Here is a 22,236-nt window from a genome sequence, read left to right as displayed (position 1 = left end):
TTTGTCGATGCCGAGGCACCCTAAATGCCCAAGTGGAGAAATTTTGGGTTTTGTCAACGCCGAGGCACACTAAATGCCCAAGTGGAGACATTTTGGGTTTTGTCGATGCCGAGGCACCCTAAATGCCCAAGTGGAGACATTTTGGGTTTTGTCGACGCTGATGCCGAGGCACCCAACTTCTTGCAACACATCATAACACATCATATCAACAGCATGAAAACTAAGATTATCATCATATCAACAATGAAACTATGCTCATCATCACAACAACAGAATCAAAACTTCTTGCAAAACATCATAACTAATAAGTTCATCATCACATCATCATACCCAGAGTATCATAGTGCATCACAACCATTAGGTACATTACATAGTCCACCACTTGGACTTGAACTAACTGGTTTCAACATGAAATTCTTAATATTCTTCATCACAAACTAGCCAAAAAAGGCTGAATTAAACATGTTTCAACATTACATCACTTCTTGCTGCCTTGAGAACAATTGAACCATTCAGACATCTTGTATGATGGCTTTCTCACTCTTCCAGTACCTGACAGTCTTGGTGGTATGAATGTTTTCTTTGGCCTTGACCTAGCAGCAGTAGCAGAAAATGAACTAGGCCTATCAGCAGCAGCAGAAGATGAACTTGGCCTTGTTGGAGCAGGAGCAGAAGGAGCTGCCCTAGGTACAGCCCTAGTTGCAGTCCTAGCTGCAGCTGGAGCTCTTGCCCTTGCTGCTGGTGGAGCTGTCCTTGGTGTTGCACTGGTTGCAGCAGGAGCTCTTACCCTTGCTGCTGGTGGAGCAGATGGAGCTGCCATTGGTGCATCAACTCTCCTGTTTTCCTGCAGTGACAACATATAGACAGATTAGAACATAGTATTAAATATACACAAGATTTAACCTGCAGTGACAACATATATAAACAAGATTTAACCTGGTGTTGGTTCCTTCTCATTGCTAGGGATGGCTTCAGATTTTTGTGGCAGCTAGTGTACCTATGCCATGTCAAGTTGCAATTGCTGCAGGTTATTGTTGCCATCCTTGAAGTATCTTTGGGAGCTGGCTTCTCAAAATGATTCTTTCTCCTCTTAGTCTGCTTCTTTCCTGGCTTGTCTCTGAAAACTGGTGGCTCTATGTCAGGGGTCCCAGTATTTGGCCATAGATCAGGCCCAGGCACATGATACACAGTTGGATTATAGGCTGCTTGGTACATTGGTTTCTTGAAGAAATCACTAACAAAATCTTCTAGATGAAGTTTTGCCTTGTTAATTGCAGAAACACCACGCTTGCAAGGAACACCAGTCATGTCCCATTTGCTACACCCACATGTGTGCACTTGCAGATTTACTGCATATGTGCTTTCTCCACTACTAACCTAGTATAGATCAGGTCCTGCTTTGATTGACTGACAATATCTAGCATGGTGTTTTGCTTCTTCTAACTTCTCAGCATATGTTGGGCATATCTGCCACTTGGCTGTCTCAGTCTTGGTCCTATTGGCATTGAACTTAACTAGCAATTTTGTTCTAATGCCATCAACCATGGTTTTAATTGGTTTCCCTCTCACATCAAGTATCATTTTGTTGAACACTTCACTAATATTGTTAACAACCAAATCAGTTTTACAATTCTTGTCCATGGCATGTCTAGCCCATGTATGCTTGGGTATCTTTCTAAGCCATTTCCAAGATGCCTCACACTCTCTTTTCATGTCTTCCATTGCTTGTTCAAAACCATGCTCAGTATATGAATAACTAGCCTGATCCATATACTTCTTTAACTCTTCACATCTAAAGCCAGCTGTTTGAAAGTTCTGATAAATATGTCTAAGGCAGTATCTTTGAGGGCAATTTGGGAAGACATTTTTTATGGCTTTAAGAAGGCCCTGTTTAAATAACTAGTGTTCAAAATATAGTATGACAACACACTATTTGACAGTACTAAGCATGGTAAAACTTCAGTAAAAATAAGAATTATGATGTATGAGGTACCTTTTGTCTATCAGATATGATAGTGTACTTGCCATACTTCCCTGACTCACCACCAAGAGCATACTTGAGCTGGGTTAGAAACCAGGACCAGCTGGCAGTGTCCTCCTTGTCAACAATAGCAAATGCAATGGGAAAGATGTTGTTATTACCATCTCTTCTAGTTGCAGCCAATATTTATTGCCCTGTTGTCAACTTAACAAAGCAACCATCAACACCTACAACCAAACATAACACATTAGCACCAAACATAAACAAAAGCAATGGCAAATATGTTGGGAAAATAATTATGCAAGTACCTATGAAGGGTCTGCAGCCATTTAGGAAGCCCTCTTTGCAAGCATTAAGGCACATGAACAAGTCATGAAATCTATGGTTTTTGCTAGGATGAAGCTTTAAATGCTTTGTTGTCACAATGCATCTACTTCCAGGATTGGTATCCAGCACAGCTTGGAGGTAATCCCTTATCCTAGTGTATTGTGCCCTCTGATCTCCTTGGACAACTTCCTTAGCTGCTTTCCTTGCCCTGTAGGCCATGGGAATGGACATTTCAATTCCATGTTTTTTCTTCAAATTGTCAATTATTGCCTGGACTGATGTGTTTATGTCAGACCTTAACTGTTGCTCACACTCATGTGCCAACTATCTTGCAGTGACTTTGGTGCTCTCTCCAACAGCGGGACAGTTGTGGTACAAGTTCATTTTCTTCATGCAAAATGTCTTCTCATGTGCAATTTTGGAAGCAGCAATGAAAAAAGGACAGTCATCTGTACTGCAAACTACAATAACTCTATCTGAGCAATTCCTATAAAATTAGTAGTTCCTGTTTTTTGAGATGTGAAATGTAAGGAGTGCCCTCCTGAACTGCTGGACATCTAGGAAACAAAGTTGCATGACAAATTGTTCTTGTGGGTTTTCCCTCTCCTCATCATATAAAACCCTAACTTTATTCTTTTTGGCCCTGCTCTTCCTACCATTTGGTAGCTTAAATGGTGGAAGCTAAGCACAATCATTCTCTTCCTGACTTAAGTCACCTGGGTTGCTCTCCTCATCAGATGAAGGTGCCCAGTCTTGCTCTATGATTTGATCCAAACTTGCATGGGATCTTGTTGTTGGCCCCTTCCCCCTCCTCTTACTTCCTCCTGTGTTGCTGCTACCTCCTAAACTGCTTCCTCCTCTCAAGCCCTCATCTAGTGGCTCATCTTGTCCTTCCTCTTCATCTCTTCCTTCATTCTCCTCCTCCTCATCTGGTCCATATAGCTCTTCTACACCAGTGTCTCCTTCAAAGTGATGTAGTGGATCATCCCTATGCCTCTTCATTGCCTCCAACCTAGCCAATATGTCCTAATCTTCAAGATCTTCATCCTCACTTTCACTATCAGTGAACTCCTCAGCAAGCAGCTGTGGGAGTTTTCTTTTTGCCGCCTTGTACTTCTTTCTTTGTATCATATTACTCATGTACCTCTGAATTTCTTCATTTCTTTTCTGCTCCATCATCTGCTCAATGTGCTCTTGCTCTTGGTATGTCTCCATGAAATACTCATGCCTCTCATTACCATTATCCAAAGCAAACTCAGGTTCACTTGGGCCCTTTTGCTTCAACAAACAAGAGCTCTCCTGTGTGTTCATTACTTGGACTGGCTGTGATTGGGGTTTCATGTTGGGGAACATAGTAATTTCAAAAAATTTCCTATGCACACGTAAGATCATGGTGATGCATAGCAACGAGAGGGGAGAGTGTTGTCTATGTACCCTCGTAGACCGGCAACGGAAGTGTTGACACAACATAGAGGAAGTAGTCGTATGTCTTCCCGATCCGACCGATCCAAGTACCGAACGTACGGCACCTCCGAGTTCTGCACACGTTCAACTCGGTGACGTCCCTCGAGTTCCGATCCAGCAAAACATTGAGGGAGAGTTTCATCAGCACGACGGCATGATGACGGTGATGATGTTCTACCGACGCAGGGCTTCGCCTAAGCATCGCTACGATATGACCGAGGTGGAATATGGTGGAAGGGGGCACCGCACACGGCTAAGGAACGATCACGAGGATCAACTTGTGTGTCATGGGGTGCCCCCTTGCCTCAGTATATAAAGGAGGGAGAGGGGAGGTGCGGCCGGCCCTATGGGTGCGCCTGGAGGAGTCCTACTCCAACCGGGAGTAGGACTCCCCCCTCTTGCCTTGTTGGAAAAGGAAGGAGGAAGGGAGAAAGAGGAAAGGGGGGCGCCGCCCCCCCTTCCTTATCCTATTCGGACTAGGGGGGAGGGGCACGCGGCCTGCCCTGGCCGGCCCTCCTCTTCTCCCTTATGGCCCATGTAGGCCCAATAACCCCCGGGGGGGTTCCGGTAACCCCCCGGTACTCCGGTAAAATCCCGATTTCACCCGGAACGTTTCCGATATCCAAATATAGGCTTCCAATATATCAATCTTTATGTCTCGACCATTTCGAGACTCCTCGTCATGTCCGTTATCACATCCGGGACTCCGAACAACCTTCGGTACATCAAAACACAAAAACCCTAATTACAATCGTCACCCAACTTTAAGCGTGCGGACCCTATGGGTTCGAGAACTATGTAGACATGACCGAGACACGTCTCCGATCAATAACCAATAGCGGAACCTGGATGCTCATATTGGCTCCTACATATTCTACGAAGATCTTTATCGGTCAGACCGCATAACAACATACGTTGTTCCCTTTGTCATCGGTATGTTACTTGCCCGAGATTCGATCGTCGGTATCTCAATACCTAGTTCAATCTCGTTACCGGCAAGTCTCTTTACTCATTCCGTAATACATCATCCTGCAACTAACTTATTAGTTGCAATGCTTGTTAGGCTTGAGTGATGTGCATTACCGAGAGGGCCCAGAGATACCTCTCCGACAATCGGAGTGACAAATCCTAATCTTGAAATACGCCAACCCAACAAGTATCTTCGGAGACACCTATAGAGCACCTTTATAATCACCCAGTTACTTGTGACGTTTGGTAGCACACAAAGTGTTCCTCCGGTAAATGGGAGTTCCATAATCTCATAGTCATAGGAACATGTATAAGTTATGAAGAAAGCAATAACAACAAACTAAACGATCAAGTGCTAAGCTAACGGAATGGGTCAAGTCAATCACATCATTCTCCTAATGATGTGATCCCGTTAATCAAATGACAACTCATGTCTATGGTTAGGAAACATAGCCATCTTTGATTAACGAGCTAGTCAAGTAGAGGCATACTAGTGACTCTATGTTTTTGTCTATGTATTCACACATGTATTATGTTTTCGGTTAATACAATTCTAGCATGAATAATAAACATTTATCATGATATAAGGAAATAAACAATAACTTTATTATTGCCTCTAGGGCATATTTCCTTCAGTCTCCCACTTGCACTAGAGTCAATAATCTAGATTACACAGTAATGATTCTAACACCCATGGAGCCTTGGTGCTCATCATGTTTTGCTCGTGGAAGAGGCTTAGTCAGCGGGTCTGCAACATTCAGATCCGTATGTATCTTGAAAATTTCTATGTCTCCCACTTGGACTAAATCCCAAATGGAATTGAAGCGTCTCTTGATGTGTTTGGTTCTCTTGTGAAATCTGGATTCCTTCGCCAAGGCAATTGCACCAGTATTGTCACAAAAGATTTTCATTGGACCCGATGCACTAGGTATGACACCTAGATCGGATATGAACTCCTTCATCCAGACTCCTTCATTTGCTACTTCCGAAGCAGCTATGTACTCTGCTTCACATGTAGATCCTGCCACGACGCTTTGTTTAGAACTGCACCAACTGACAGCTCCACCGTTCAGTAAAAACACGTATCCAGTTTGCGATTTAGAATCATCCGGATCAGTGTCAAAGCTTGCATCAATGTAACCATTTACGATGAGCTCTTTGTCACCTCCATATACGAGAAACATATCCTTAGTCCTTTTCAGATATTTCAGGATGTTCTTGACCGCTGTCCAGTGATCCACTCCTGGATTACTTTGGTACCTCCCTGCTAGACTTATAGCAAGGCACACATCAGGTCTGGTACACAGCATTGCATACATGATAGAGCCTATGGCTGAAGCATAGGGAACATCTTTCATTTTCTCTCTATCTTCTGCGGTGGTCGGACATTGAGTCTTACTCAACTTCACACCTTGTAACACAGGCAAGAACCCTTTCTTTGCTTGATCCATTTTGAACTTCTTCAAAACCTTGTCAAGGTATGTGCTTTGTGAAAGTCCAATTAAGCGTCTTGATCTATCTCTATAGATCTTAATGCCCAATATGTAAACAGCTTCACCGAGGTCTTTCATTGAAAAACTCTTATTTAAGTATCCCTTTTATGCTATTCAGAAATTCTATATCATTTCCAATCAATAATATGTCATCCACATATAATATCAGAAATGCTACAGAGCTCCCACTCACTTTCTTGTAAATACAGGCTTCTCCAAAAGTCTGTACAAAACCAAATGCTTTGATCACACTATCAAAGCGTTTATTCCAACTCCGAGAGGCTTGCACCAGTCCATAAATGGATCGCTGGAGCTTGCACACTTTGTTAGCTCCCTTTGGATCGACAAAACCTTCTGGTTGCATCATATACAACTCTTCTTCCAGAAATCCATTCAGGAATGCAGTTTTGACATCCATTTGCCAAATTTCATAATCATAAAATGCGGCAATTCCTAACATGATTCGGACAGACTTAAGCATCGCTACGGGTGAGAAGGTCTCATCGTAGTCAATCCCTTGAACTTGTCGAAAACCTTTTGCAACAAGTCGAGCTTTGTAGACAGTAGTCAGCGTCAGTCTTCTTCTTGAAGATTCATTTATTCTCAATTGATTGCCGATCAACGGGCAAGTCAACCAAAGTCCACACTTTGTTCTCATACATGGATCGCATCTCAGATTGCATGGCTTCTAGCCATTTTGCGGAATCTGGGCTCACCATCGCTTCTTCATAGTTCATAGGTTCATCATGATCTAGTAGCATGACTTCCAGAACAGGATTACCGTGCCACTCTGGTGCGGATCTTACTCTGGTTGATCTACGAGGTTTGGTAGTAACTTGATCTGAAGTTTCATAATCATTATCATTAGCTTCATCACTAATTGGTGTAGGTGTCACAGAAACCGGTTTCTGTGATGTACTACTTTCCAATAAGGGAGCAGGTACAGTTACCTCATCAAGTTCTACTTTTCTCCCACTCACTTCTTTCGAGAGAAACTCCTTCTCTAGAAAAACTCCGAATTTAGCAACAAAAGTTTTGCCTTCGGATCTGTGATTGAAGGTGTACCCAACAGTCTCCTTTGGGTATCCTATGAAGACACATTTCTCCGATTTGGGTTCGAGCTTATCAGGTTGAAGCTTTTTCACATAAGCATCGCAGCCCCAAACTTTCAGAAACGACAACTTTGGTTTCTTGCCAAACCACAGTTCATAAGGCGTCGTCTCAACGGATTTCGATGGTGTCCTATTTAACGTGAATGCAGCCGTCTCTAAAGCATAACCCCAAAACGACAACGGTAAATCAGTAAGAGACATCATAGATCGCACCATATCTAATAAAGTACGATTACGACGTTCGGACACACCATTACGCTGTGGTGTTCTGGGTGGCGTGAGTTGCGAAACTATTCCGCATTGTTTCAAATGTAGACCAAACTCATAACTCAAATATTCTCCTCCACGATCAGATCGTAGAAACTTCATTTTCTTGTTACGATGATTTTCAACTTCACTCTGAAATTCTTTGAACTTTTCAAATATTTCAGACTTATGTTTCATTAAGTAGATATACCCATATCTGCTTAAATCATCTGTGAATGTGAGAAAATAACGATATCCGCCACGAGCCTCAACATTCATTGGACCACATACATCTGTATGTATGATTTCCAACAAATCCGTTGCTCTCTCCATAGTACCGGAGAACGGTGTTTTAGTCATCTTACCCATGAGGCACGGTTCGCAAGTACCAAGTGATTCATAATCAAGTAGTTCCAAAAGTCCATCAGTATGGAGTTTCTTCATGCGCTTTACACCGATATGACCTAAACAGCAGTGCCACAAATAAGTTGCACTATCATTATCAACTCTGCATCTTTTGATTTCAACATTATGAATATGTGTATCACTACTATCGAGATTCATCAAAAATAGACCACTCTTCAAGGGTGCATGACCATAAAAGATATTACTCATATAAATAGAACAACCATTATTCTCTGATTTAAATGAATAATCGTCTCGCATCAAACAAGATCCAGATATAATGTTCATGCTCAACGCTGGCACCAAATAACAATTATTTAGGTCTAATACTAATCCCGAAGGTAGATGTAGAGGTAGCGTGCCGACCGCAATCACATCGACTTTGGAACCATTTCCCACGCGCATTGTCACCTCGTCCTTAGCCAATCTTCGCTTAATCCATAGCCCCTGTTTCGAGTTGCAAATGTTAGCAACAGAACCAGTATCAAATACCCAGGTGCTACTGCGAGCATTAGTAAGGTACACATCAATAACATGTATATCACATATACCTTTGTTCACTTTGCCATCCTTCTTATCCGCCAAATACCTGGGGCAGTTCCGCTTCCAGTGACCAGTCTGCTTGCAGTAGAAGCACTCAGTCTCAGGCTTAGGTCCAGACTTGGGTTTCTTCTCCTGAGCAGCAACTTGTTTGATGTTCTTCTTGAAGTTCCCTTTCTTCTTCCCTTTGCCCTTTTTCTTGAAACTGGTGGTCTTATTGACCATCAACACTTGATGCTCCTTCTTGATTTCTACCTCCGCGGCTTTTAGCATCGCGAAGAGCTCAGGAATAGTTTTATTCATCCCTTGCATATTATAGTTCATCACGAAGCTTTTGTAGCTTGGTGGCAGTGATTGAAGAACTCTGTCAATGACACTATCAACAGGAAGATTAACCCCCAGTTGAGTCAAGTGATTATGATACCCAGACATTTTTGAGTATATGTTCACTGACAGAACTATTCTCCTCCATCTTGCAGCTATAGAACTTATTGGAGACTTCATATCTCTCAATCCGGGCATTTGCTTGAAATATTAACTTCAACTCCTGGAACATCTCATATGCTCCATGACATTCAAAACGTCGTTGAAGACCCGGTTCTAAGCCGTAAAGCATGGCACACTGAACTATCGAGTAGTCATCAGCTTTGCTCTGCCAGACGTTCATAACATCTGGTGTCGCTCCTGCAGCAGGCTTGGCACTTAGCGGTGCTTCCAGGACGTAATTCTTCTGTGCAGCAATGAGGATAATCCTCAAGTTACGGACCCAGTCCATGTAATTGCTACCATCATCTTTCAACTTTGCTTTCTCAAGGAACGCATTAAAATTCAACGGAACAACAGCACGAGCCATCTATCTACAATCAAACATAGACAAGCAAGATACTATCAGGTACTAAGTTCATGATAAATTTAAGTTCAATTAATCATATTACTTAAGAAATCCCACTTAGAAAGATATCCCTCTAATCCTCTAAGTGATCACGTGATCCAAATCAACTAAACCATGTCCGATCATCACGTGAGATGGAGTAGTATCAATGGTGAACATCAATATGTTGATCATATCTACTATATGATTCATGCTCGACCTTTCGGTCTCCGTGTTCCAAGGCCATATCTGTTATATGCTAGACTCGTCAAGTTAAACCTGAGTATTCCGCGTGTGCAACTGTTTTGCACCCGTTGTATTTGAACGTAGAGCCTATCATACCCGATCATCACGTGGTGTCTCAGCACGAAGAACTTTCACAACGGTGCATACTCAGGGAGAACACTTATACTTTGATAATTTAGTGGGGAATCATCTTATAATGCTATCGTCAATCAAAGCAAGATAAGATGCATAAAAGATAAACATCACATGCAATCAATATAAGTGATATGATATGGCCATCATCATCTTGTGCTTGTGATCTCCATCTCCGAAGCACCTTCATGATCACCATCGTCACCGGCGCGACACCTTGATCACCATCGTAGCATCGTTGTCGTCTCGCCAATCTTATGCTTCCACGACTATCGCTACCGCTTAGTGATAAAGTAAAGCATTATAGCGCAATTGCATTGCATACAATAAAGCGACAACCATATGGCTCCTGCCAGTTGCCGATAACTTGGTTACAAAACATGATCATCTCATACAATAAAATTTAGCATCATGTCTTGACCATATCACATCACAACATGCCCTGCAAAAACAAGTTAGATGTCCTCTACTTTGTTGTTGCAAGTTTTACGTGGCTGCTACGGGCTTAGCAAGAACCGTTCTTACCTACGCATCAAAACCACAACGATAGTTTGTCAAGTTGGTGTTGTTTTAACCTTCGCAAGGAACGGGCATAGCCACACTTGGTTCAACTAAAGTTGGAGAAACTGACACCCGCCAGCCACCTGTGTGCAAAGCACGTCGGTAGAACCAGTCTCGCGTAAGCATACGCGTAATGTCGGTCTGGGCCGCTTCATCCAACAATAACGCTGAACCAAAGTATGACATGCTGGTAAGCAGTATGACTTATATCGCCCACAACTCACTTGTGTTCTACTCGTGCACAACATCAACGCATAAAACCTAGGCTCGGATGCCAGTGTTGGGGAACGTAGTAATTTCAAAAAAAATCCTACGCACACGCAAGATCATGGTGATGCATAGCAACGAGAGGGGAGAGTGTTGTCTACGTACCCTCGTAGACCGGCAACGGAAGTGTTGACACAACATAGAGGAAGTAGTCATACGTCTTCCTGATCCGACCGATCCAAATACCGAACGTACGGCACCTCCGAGAGTTCTGCACACGTTCAACTCGGTGACGTCCCTCGAGTTCCGATCCAGCAAAACGTTGAGGGAGAGTTTCGTCAGCATGACGGCGTGATGACGGTGATGATGTTCTACCGACGCAGGGCTTCGCCTAAGCACCGCTACGATATGACCGAGGTGGAATATGGTGGAAGGGGGCACCGCACACGGCTAAGGAACGATCACGAGGATCAACTTGTGTGTCATGGGGTTCCCCCTTGCCTCAGTATATAAAGGAGGGAGAGGAGGAGGTGCGGCCGGCCCTATGGGTGCGCCTGGAGGAGTCCTACTCCAACCGGGAGTAGGACTCCCCCCTCTTGCCTTGTTGGAAAAGGAAGGAGGAAGGGAGAAAGAGGAAAGGGGGCGCCCCCCCTTCCTTATCCTATTCGGACTAGGGGGGAGGGGGCGCGCGGCCTGCCCTGGCCGGCCCTCCTCTTCTCCCTTATGGCCCATGTAGGCCCAATAACCCCCGGGGGGTTCCGGTAACCCTCCGGTACTCCGGTAAAATCCCGATTTCACCCGGAACGTTTCCGATATCCAAATATAGGCTTCCAATATATCAATCTTTATGTCTCGACCATTTCGAGACTCCTCGTCATGTCCGTGATCACATCCGGGACTCCGAACAACCTTCGGTACATCAAAACACAAAAACCCTAATTACGATCGTCACCGAACTTTAAGCGTGCGGACCCTACGGGTTCGAGAACTATGTAGACATGACCGAGACACGTCTCCGGTCAATAACCAATAGCGGAACCTGGATGCTCATATTGGCTCCTACATATTCTACGAAGATCTTTATCGGTCAGACCGCATAACAACATACGTTGTTCCCTTTGTCATCGGTATGTTACTTGCCCGAGATTCGATCGTCGGTATCTCAATACCTAGTTCAATCTCGTTACCGGCAAGTCTATTTACTCGTTCCGTAATACATCATCCTGCAACTAACTTATTAGTTGCAATGCTTGCAAGGCTTGAGTGATGTGCATTACCCAGAGGGCCCAGAGATACCTCTCCGACAATCGGAGTGACAAATCCTAATCTTGAAATACGCCAACCCAACAAGTACCTTCGGAGACACCTGTAGAGCACTTTTATAATCACCCAGTTACGTTGTGACGTTTGGTAGCACACAAAGTGTTCCTCCGGTAAAAGGGAGTTGCATAATCTCATAATCATAGGAACATGTATAAGTTATGAAGAAAGCAATAGCAACAAACTAAACGATCAAGTGCTAAGCTAACGGAATGGGTCAAGTCAATCACATCATTCTCCTAATGATGTGATCCCGTTAATCAAATGACAACTCATGTCTATGGTTAGGAAACATAACCATCTTTGATTAACGAGCTAGTTAAGTAGATGCATACTAGTGACTCTCTGTTTTTGTCTATGTATTCACACATGTATTATGTTTCCGGTTAATACAATTCTAGCATGAATAATAAACATTTATCATGATATAAGGAAATAAATAATAACTTTATTATTGCCTCTAGGGCATATTTCCTTCATTTCATTGGACTGGGGAAAAGAACTCCTGAATTGTCTACCTCATAGACAACTGGTACACCTATTTCTGACAAAGAAACCTGCTCTTCATAAGCATGACCAATGTTCAAATCAACTGGTCTAGGTGCATCACTTCTCATAACTGTAATGTTAACAACATTCTTTCCTTTACTAGCTATGTCATCCAACATTTCTTCCACCTTGTCATCATCAGTTAATTCTTCCATTCCTCACACACCAACTCCTGGATCTCTAACATAATACATAAAATCCCTTGAACTATAGCCTTCTACCTCTATTAGGGCAATGAGATTCCAGAAGGTTATGTCTGATAAACAGATTGTTCTTTCCAAGTTATCTCTGTCTAGGAAATGGAACCTCACTTCCCATTCTTCATCATCCAAGCTACAAATTCAGATAAAATGCATTTAACAGTGTTCACAATTATTGTTAAGAGGTCTCATTGGTGGCAACAGAAATTCAGTTTAGAGTGTTAAAATCCAGTTAACAGTGTAAACAAAATTCAGTTAACAACATACAATTATCAATAAATTCAGTTAACAGTTAACAGTGTTCACAATATTCAGTTAACAGAGTTAAAATTGTTGGCAACAGAAATTCAGTTAACAGTGTTAAAATCCACTTAACAATCTTCAAAAAATTCAGTTAACAATATCGAGTGTTCAATAAATTCAGTACACAGTTAACAGTTTACTGAAAATTCAGTTAACAGCTAACACTAACCCTAATGCTAGAACCCTAACACTACAACCTTAGTCGTACTACAACTACCCAAGAACACCAACCATAGAACCCTAACACTACAACCCTAACCCTAGAATACCAATCGGGGAAATGACAAAGGAGGAGGATGACTTACTCCACACCGCCGAAGGAGGAGGCAAAATGGTGGCTGCCCGTCGGATTGGCCTTCACCGCCTGGGCGAACGCAGTAGCCGCCGCGTATTCCAACGACTTCGGCGGTGACGGCGGTTGGGGAAGAGGCAGCGCGCTCGACGAATTGGAGCTCCCGCAGAACTCCGGTGGATCTCCAGCACCGCCGCCAAGAGCATCCCCACCGGCAGCAACTCCCCCGCCCCCGTCCACGCCGCTAGGTTTCGTCGTCGCCATGGATTGGAGCTGGAAGGAGAGGACGGAGCAGATCTGGTCTGGTCGGGCGCCGTCGGTCGGTCGGTCCGGCTCGACAAGATGTACGCTCAAATTGCGCCGTCAGCGCGTCCGTTACGCCACATCACGCATATTGGGCCCCACATGTCGGAAACGCCCTCAACCGCGCGGAATTACATGTTCAATGCAATCTACAAAACTGTTACTGAATCCGCGGTGGCTTTTGTAAATGATTAGCGACCACGTTGTTTTCTGCAAGATAAGCCCCAAATGTGGTGGTTTCTTGCAATTCACTTCATATGCTTGTGTTAAAAACGTTCTTATATTTTGGGACGGAGGGAGTACTTGTCATACAATCAAGCTGAAGTTGGGTCTTCCATACATTTCAAATTTTCAACGCAATGCAGTACGAATATGACCTAAAAGCAGGGGAAACCTGGGTAAGATTACAGATCAAACCACAGAAATACATTCAACGACGGCATCCAAATGCCCACACACTTCTGCTTGCCCACAAGGTTCGCAGTACTTCGTAGGCTCGTAGCCACATGTACATCAACACATCTGAGTCAACAATTACAATTGCTCTTCGGCGATCATTCTAGCACAAGAATCGACATGTTCAAATATATGTACAAGACCAACAACGACCTGATGGTCGCACTCAGCCGAATATCGTGCTTCGTCTCATTCTGTTCTCAAGATTGAGCATCTTCCTGACAAAGTTCTTCTTCCGCTTGATGAGAATCAGCTTGTCATAGACACACCACGGAAAGCTGATGAAGTGTGGCCGGTGATCATATCCTTCATTGTAGCAACCCCAGTACTCAGGGTGATAGGTAACATGATACCAAGCGGATGCCTTGGCGTCCGAGGCCTCGTGACCACCTCCGCTCTCATCTGAACCCATCTCGCTGAACCATGACCTTGCTTCCTTCCGCAAAGATTTCACCGCCAGCCTGATAGCATCGGCGTCGTTCTTCTTGGTAAAATTATTTGCCATCTTAAGAATGCATCCACTTATTATCTCAGCCTCGCTATTTATTCCGTAGTGCTCCATCAGATTACCCAGCTTGAAGTCATACTGTTCCTTGAACCACACAGCTTCGGTAATGTAGTCTTGGTAGCCATCAACTATCAAATCAGTGTCATAGGACCGCCTTGCCACATCCTTTGTGAAGTGTCCAATGTGAGGGTTCTGCTTCTTAATTTCCCGGTAGAGCTTCCCTATTACTCCCTTGGATACATAGGTAGCCCTGTCGAGCTTCTCCATGAAATCTGGGTACTCTTTCACATGTAGTTCAGGCGGAATTTGAGCCGGCACTCCTGTCTTTGGGTAATCAACAGCAATGGAGAAGAGCTCTGCCAGCTTAATGCATGGTGTACTTTCAGCCTTCAGGATTTCCCTATCCGCAAAGACTACGTGTGCGTTGGCAATGATTCCCAGACTCTCGTTAACTATGTAATTTGTGAAATACTCATGTACTTCCTGCATGATATTAGAGTGGTTCCAAAGCAGGGTGTCAGATTTGTTTTACAAGATGCTTGGAATTTCCTTGCAAGTAATAGACAATGAGAAGAAACAGATTTATCTTCCTACTTCCTCCGATCCAAAACGTAGGTCCTTGTAGTCTTTTCAATTCCATCCAAAATGTAGGTCCTTCTACATTCACAATACACTTCTCATGTGTTCCAATCTAGCCCCACATTAGTTTCATCAAAGAATTGAGCCTATACTGTAGCACTTATTGTATTGGAAGGAACAGAGAGCACATGAAATGAATGAAGGGTAACATTGGCATGTTACCACCACCTCTAGTTCATGTGCTCAACTCTAAAAAGATCTACATTTTGGACTGGCGGAAGTACAAACAAATAAATTAAAACCCTGCAGACTCAGAAAATAGGTTTAAGTAGTCAACTCTTCAGAAATGCAAGAACCAGAATCGAAAGGAAATTCACAATCAGAAGCACGACTAAATGACAGTTCATGGCAACAGCCAACAGGTGTACAGACGTTATCGTGAATGGCATGAAAAATGAACAATCTGGGCTACAAACATAAAATACCTCAATCATAACATCATGATCTAATGTTTCTGTTGGTGCTGGAGTATAGTCCATAGGCGCCACCATACGAGTTGGAATGAGATCTGGGTCCCATGAAACAAAATATATGTCCCCATCAAGATCACTCCCTGAACATTCATTAGGATGAGGCCTGCACGAACAAAATTCGACATTGATTTCAATAACAAAGGACAAACAAAACAAGAGTAGTACATCCAAGAAATAGTGAAGGATCACATGACATCCATGAGGAGCGCCTAAACTTCACTAGCAAAAGGTTCTTCGATTTAAATGTACAAAGCTATTTCACTTTCAACTGATGCTTTCTACCAAATCAGAAAGAACATTATTCCAGAAATGAGATTTTGCTAAAAAAAAGTTACTGGAAAACATAGAAGAATGCATTACTAAATACTTGCCTTGGCCCCAGCTGTGGAAAGACAACACAGTTAACCATGTGGCCCAAAAGAGGACTTTGAACAGCCTGGAGAATACGGATATCACCAGGGTGGATGCAAGGGTTTTTGGCAACGACAACTTTTCCAGTTACGATGGACTTTCCACGGTTATCTGCACTATTAGAAACTTGAATGAATACCTGTCCATACTCCAGTGTGCGGGTTTCATCCAGGCATCCCATCATTGCTCGCCCTTTTGGGACAAATATCCTTGACCTCGTTTTCAATTCTAGCAGCTTGGATGCTCTAAAGGTTTGTAGAAGCATAGAAACATATGGTTCAAGATCCGGCTGGTAGCCACATAACAGCAACTCTTTAACAACATTTGTAACCTCACCCATGGGCATAAGCTCAATTGCATCAATAGCAGCTTGTGGTTCAGCTACCATTCTGTTCAACTGCTTCACAGCTTCTTGTTGCTTCAGTTCAAATATGCTATCTCTGACTCCGAGTGTCGAAAGAAGAGTGATTAACTGCCGGTTCAGGAAACATGGCTGGTACTTGCTGTATGCAAGGACATCAAGTGTGATGTTTTCTGACTGAAACTTTGACATACTTTTTCTTAAAGATAGTTTCCAGCGTGATGTTGGATCAATAGCGACAACACCTTTGTAACCTCCATACCTTATTTGAAAAGCGGAGGGAGTAAAGCAGGTCAAGTTGCACTTCTTAGACACTTCATCTGCAAAATCAGCTGAAATGGTTCCAATTCCATCCGAGAATACATACTTCGTTCCGTTTGTTACATCTGGAGCTTCTTTCACCTCGTACTTATGCACTTTCAAAGTTTCTGTTGAGGAACTAAAAGACTGACCAAGCCTTGCAGCATACTTTGCCACATTTCTAATATTACGGAAGTCCCCCATCCACTCCCTGATGTCACTGGCAGATAACCCCGTTCGAGAAGCAAACATCCATGCAGAGTTATCTCGGAGCTGGCTTGAAGAAAAAGCCAGAAAGTCAAAGTGCTTGTCACCGATAGTGATGCCATTTGAAAGGACCGAAAGAACTCTGTTATAAAGAGCAGTCCTCCTTGTATTATTTCCTGGAGCAGAGCGTTGTGATAAATCAGTTGAACGAAGCTTCTCACAGTCCTCATCAACAAACGAAATCCGAAGGAAGTTATCCAAATCAGCAGCGTAATGCCGTACAACACGATTCGAGACATTAATCTCAGGACCATAAAAGTACACTTTCGCAGGGGTAATTTGCACCCTGTAGACATATACCAACCCATCATCATCCAGGGTTATGTTTGGTGATTTTAACATGTAGCGTGATCTTCGATTTTTTTTGTATTGTTCAGATAACCACTTTGTTGGATTCAAACAAGTCTTTTTTAGGTATGACATCTTTTCAAGTGCACGCTTTATATGGTCAATACATTCATATCCTGGGCTGACCAGACGGTAGAAGTTGTCATCAAGTGTTGGCCCACTAAGTGTCCCATTCTGAACCAAGTGGTTGATCTTAAAGAGTATCTCGTAGGGGACATCAGTGAAATGATGAGATTTCACAACTGGAACAAAGCAAGTATTGCTTGAATATGAATGTCCACGCTGGAGATGGAAGACGTCATCGTGTACTTCATAGTAAACAAAGTACTCTCGGATGTTCGGGAGATAACAAATATGTGGTAGCTCCAGACATAGGATATATGATTGCCCAATGCTGGCTGATGGGGTAAAATCAGTTGTTCTGGTCCACTGGTCATCTGTATCATCCCTAGAATAGTTGAATAAAGGATCATCGTACATAGAACCAGAACGGCGTATATTTTGTTCGTAAATTTTCGGAGCAGCCTGAACCTGAGAAACGGATACATTTCTCCAACTGAGGTTAACAAAAATCTCTGAGCTTTCAATAAACAGAAACAACTAGATGTAACTTAAAAATGGTTACAGATGTTGATCGGCATTTAAAGATGCATGCAACCATTGAGGAAATAATGGAAACTGTATTATAGCAATTGGTGTTCCCATCCCATCATCTTGGGCTATAAATTAAAAATCAACTAGCATAACTTTATATAGATTGATTATCACTTTATCAGTACTCTAGAGAATTATTGTTGTACACTTAACAACACATAAACATTTTCCCAGTATATATATAACAGAAGAATCAAGAAAGAGCAAACACTAACAGCAAAGCTGAACTCTACAAAATTCAAGTGCACCTCCAGGCTCCAGCATTCCAAATACAGCAAATGATCAATGACCAAAAGGCAACAAAGTGAAATGTAGCAATTATATTGTTTCTGGCACAAGTTGACAAGCAGAAGAAACATGTGTAAACTATTTTAATATTTACAAAAACAAAATTACATCTGTCATGCAGAAGCTGTAATATGAAGACAATAGTTATACACTTGAAAACAATGTGAACACAGTAATGTACTTATATGTACAACCAACATACCTGAATCAGAAGGAACTTTTTTTGCAACCCAGGTGGACGATGAAGCTGGATCTCCCATATGCTCTCATAGGAGAGTTCAAGTTTGTATTTCTTCGAGTTGTAGATCAGGCAAAAGTCAATCCTCTTCATAGCAAATCCAAACTCAACGGAAACATTTGTTCCGCTCCACAGAACAGATAGAACTTTTTCCCTCAGAAGGCAGCCAAAATGCAGTGTTGCATCCTGTAGATTAAAAATCGTAGTTCTCGGTCTTGGAACAATGTCACGCTCTGCATATCGGGCCTTCAGATGATTACTTCCACTCCTAAGTGCATTCCGTCGGGCCGCATTCAACACCAGCGAAGCATGTACCTCAGACTGGAACTGAACAATGGCAAAAGATTTTGAGTTTGCAGAGATGTTCTTTGGAGGCCTGAGCTTGATCGCAAAGACGTTGCCAGTACCAACAATTTTTTCCAACAAATCCTTGACATGGTCAGCATTGACAGTTGAAGGAAACCCTGACACCTGAATAGTCTTGCCGCCCATGGTGATGGTGCATACCAAAACTACATGAGGGCATAATCATGATAAAAAAAACAGTCAGCCACTGGAAAGCATAGACAGATCTGCAGATATATGTCAGGTCTTCTACGTATTTAGGAAGAAATCCATGTTGCAGTTTTACATTTGAGTTGTTTTATTTGGATCTCTAAACTAATAAAGAAGTAAGGAATGTCAAACACTGGTACTAGTAATAAATACATAAACAATCAAACGGTTTCACCCAAAACTAAGTAGATCCGTATGCAACGGTTTCACCCAAAACTAAGAACTGCAGTGGCATAAATCCTATCACAATGCAGTAGCATAAACATGCCGACAAAAGAACAGACATCCCACTTCATCAGGCACTAGCAAACAGACAGCTCGGGTAAAGCAAGAAACCAAGAACTGCTAAAAAGGTCAACGGCAAAAAATAGGCGAACGGCAAAAAATAGGCGAACCCCAAAAAATTGTCGATAAAACAATCAGGGACGTACATTTCCCCCGAGCTCTACACCCGCTACGATTCTTCACCTGCCCTGTTTATTCGTTCCGAAAAGAAATGCAACGCCCTCTATTATTGGCGAAGCAGGGGCGGGCCGAGCGTGGGGTTTGGGGGTTTAGTTGGATTCCCGCAAAATTCAGGAAAACAAGCCGCGCTCGAACCTGGGCACCAAATCCCATCGCAAAAACTGTGATCGATCTAACCTAGACGAAGTAAACTCCGATTGATCCCGCGCGCTGCAGAGGAAGAGCCTAACGGAGCCGCGGACGAAGCGAGCAAGCTGCGAACGATTCGCGGCCCGGCTGCTCAATGCCACCACAGCAGAGCAAAGATGGAAGAACCCCCAACAACGAAACGCGCTCGCGGGGATGATCCGTCCGATCGAGCTAGGGTTCCTTACCTACCAGCAGCAGAAGGAAGGGACGAAGCCGGCCCCACCCCGGCCCAGGACCAGCGGCGGGAATGGCTTTTTGTCTGCCGCTCGCTCGCTCCCGGCGCCGCCGGCGCAGCAGGTCGCGAGGCGGGGAGCGGAGAGCGGAGAGCGGCGGCGGGAGTCCGATGGATCTGAGGGTGGGAATCGGGGAGGGCGGATGGGCGAGGGGAGGGGAGGGGAGACGGAGCTGACGATTGCCCGATGGTTTTGTCGCCGAGGCGGAGGCGAGGAGACTGCGGAGGAGGACTTGAGGAGTGTCGGTCAATGTGCACGTAATATTAAAAGCAACTGGGTTGGTGGGGCCGGGGGGTGCGGGGTATGGAATGGAGGGGCTCCGAAATGTCCAAGGTTCGTTAGTTGCGCTCCGAAATGTTCAACGGATAGGCAGACAATAAAAAGTCCCATTTCTATTTTTTTATTTTTTTTGTTTTTTAGATAATGCGCTAGCTTTATTTCGATCAACTCAATCAAACAGAGAAACATCGTCAACAATCAATCCACGGATTGATTGAGGTGGGTTATCCATCCACAATGACGGAGGATGAACCCTTGCCGTGCTCGTTAGCTCATGGGCAACACTATTTATGGCACACATATAATGCTCGATAATAATTTTCTCATCTTCAATGATTGGAGCAGCCGCGATAGAAGCATGAGCTCCCCTATTCATAAAGTTCACCAGCTCCACACAATAGACTGCGTCATGAGGTACCAGACTCGGATATTCGAAATAGCTCCATGCCTCACTTAAGCACCATGGCCTCCACGGTTTGAGGATCGATGGTCGATCCAATATGCAGGTTATGTGCTGCAATGAAATCCACTTGGTCATTCCGAACAACCAGTGCCGAAGCGAGGATCCACCCAAGCCCAGGCTAGCCTTGCATCTACAATGATTACTGTTGCTACAATCAACGAAGGGATTGCTTGTTGAGCCTCGGGCCATGGCCCTGGCAGCCTGAGGCCTGCCTATGCCCTTGTGAACAATGGCTTCACAAGTTGTAGAACCGTCCTCGTACGAAAAGGACGCATCAACATTGAGCTTTAGCATGCCGGTTGGAGGTTTTTCCATGAGGGTTGTTGTGTCGGATGAGCTAATGTACCTCCACTATGAGTATAATTGATCGACATGCTTTAAATGGAAGCGGTCGATTGTCAAATGAGCTAAGAACGAAACGTACTCATGGGGATGATCCGTCCGACCGAGTGGGGTTCCTTACCAGCAACGGAAGGAAGGGATGAAGCCGACCCCACTCTGGCCTAGGACCAGCGGCAGGAATGGCTTTTTTGTCTGTCGCTGGCTCCCGTCGCCATCGGCACAGCAAGTTGCAAGGTGGGGAGCAGAGAGCGGCGGCAGGAATCCGATGAATCTGGAGGACGGAATCGAGGAAGATGGATGGGCGAGGGGAAGCGGAGCTGGCGATTGCCCAATGGTTTTGTCACAGAGGCGGAGGCGGGGAGACTGTGGAGGGGGACTTGAGGAGTGTCGGTCAATGTGCACGTAACATTTAAAGCAACAGAGTTGGTGGGGCCGAGCAATGCGGGATATGGAATGCAGGAGTGGAGTGGGATAGATAGGACTGGGTATGTCGAAGGTTCGTTGATTGCGCTCCGAAATCTTCACGGATATATGTAGGCAATATAGTACTGGTTGTATTACTAATTTATATATAGATATTTAGATAATGCGCTAACTTTATTTTGATCAACTCGATTAAACAGAGAAACATCGTCAACAATCAATCCACGGATCGATTGGGGTTGGTTCTCCATCCACAATGACGGAGGATGAACCCTTGCCATGCTCGTTAGCTCATGGGCAACACTATGTGGCATGCATATAATGCTCGATAATAATCTTTTCAAACCTATACATACATAATTCAAAACAATCTTCAATGATTGGAGCAGCCATGGTAGGAGTAGGGGCTCATCTATTCATAAAATTCACCAGCTGCGTACAGCCAGACTGCACCATGAGGTATCGGACTCCAATATCCGAAGCCATCTCCAGGCCTCTCTTAAGCGCCATGGCCTCAGTGATTTAAGCGTTGATGGTCGATCCAACGTGTAGGTTCTCTGCTGCAATGAAATCTCTTTTGTCATTTCAAACAATCTGTGTTATAGTGAGGATCTGCCCAAGCCCCAGGCTAGCCTTGTATCTATAGTGATTAATGTTGCAATCACTACTTCTACAGTCAACGAAGGGATTGCTTGTTGCACCCCTGGACATGGCCCTGGCAGCCTGAAGCCTGCATGTGCCCCTGCAAACAAAGGCTCCACAAGATGTAGAATTGTTCTCGTATGAAAAAGACACATCAACATAGAGTTTTAGTATACCAGGT

At 43.8% G+C, this 22,236-nt stretch overlaps 1 protein-coding gene across 2 annotated transcripts; it reads right to left on the bottom strand.

Moving 5' to 3' along the window:
• Window positions 1-13,925: 13,925 nt before the first annotated feature.
• LOC119317801 (probable RNA-dependent RNA polymerase 1) lies at window positions 13,926-20,128 on the bottom strand. Of its 2 annotated transcripts, none has more exons than XM_037592294.1 (5): window positions 19,859-20,128; window positions 18,429-18,976; window positions 15,969-17,815; window positions 15,550-15,700; window positions 13,926-14,968 (listed from the first exon to the last, which is right to left on the bottom strand). In XM_037592294.1, the coding sequence occupies exons 2-5, from the start codon at window positions 18,954-18,956 to the stop codon at window positions 14,144-14,146; spliced, it is 3,351 nt and encodes a 1,116-aa protein (XP_037448191.1). In that variant the 5' UTR covers window positions 18,957-18,976; window positions 19,859-20,128; the 3' UTR covers window positions 13,926-14,143. The 2 variants fall into 2 exon arrangements, with proteins under 2 accessions (XP_037448191.1, XP_037448192.1); XM_037592295.1 differs by having other exon boundaries at window positions 19,863-20,128.
• Between the last annotated feature and the right edge of the window lie 2,108 nt (window positions 20,129-22,236).

This window comes from Triticum dicoccoides, chromosome 6A (assembly GCF_002162155.2).
Source record: "Triticum dicoccoides isolate Atlit2015 ecotype Zavitan chromosome 6A, WEW_v2.0, whole genome shotgun sequence".
In the NCBI taxonomy this organism is placed as follows: domain Eukaryota; kingdom Viridiplantae; phylum Streptophyta; class Magnoliopsida; order Poales; family Poaceae; genus Triticum; species Triticum dicoccoides.
This window is presented reverse-complemented; position numbering and strand designations above follow the sequence as displayed.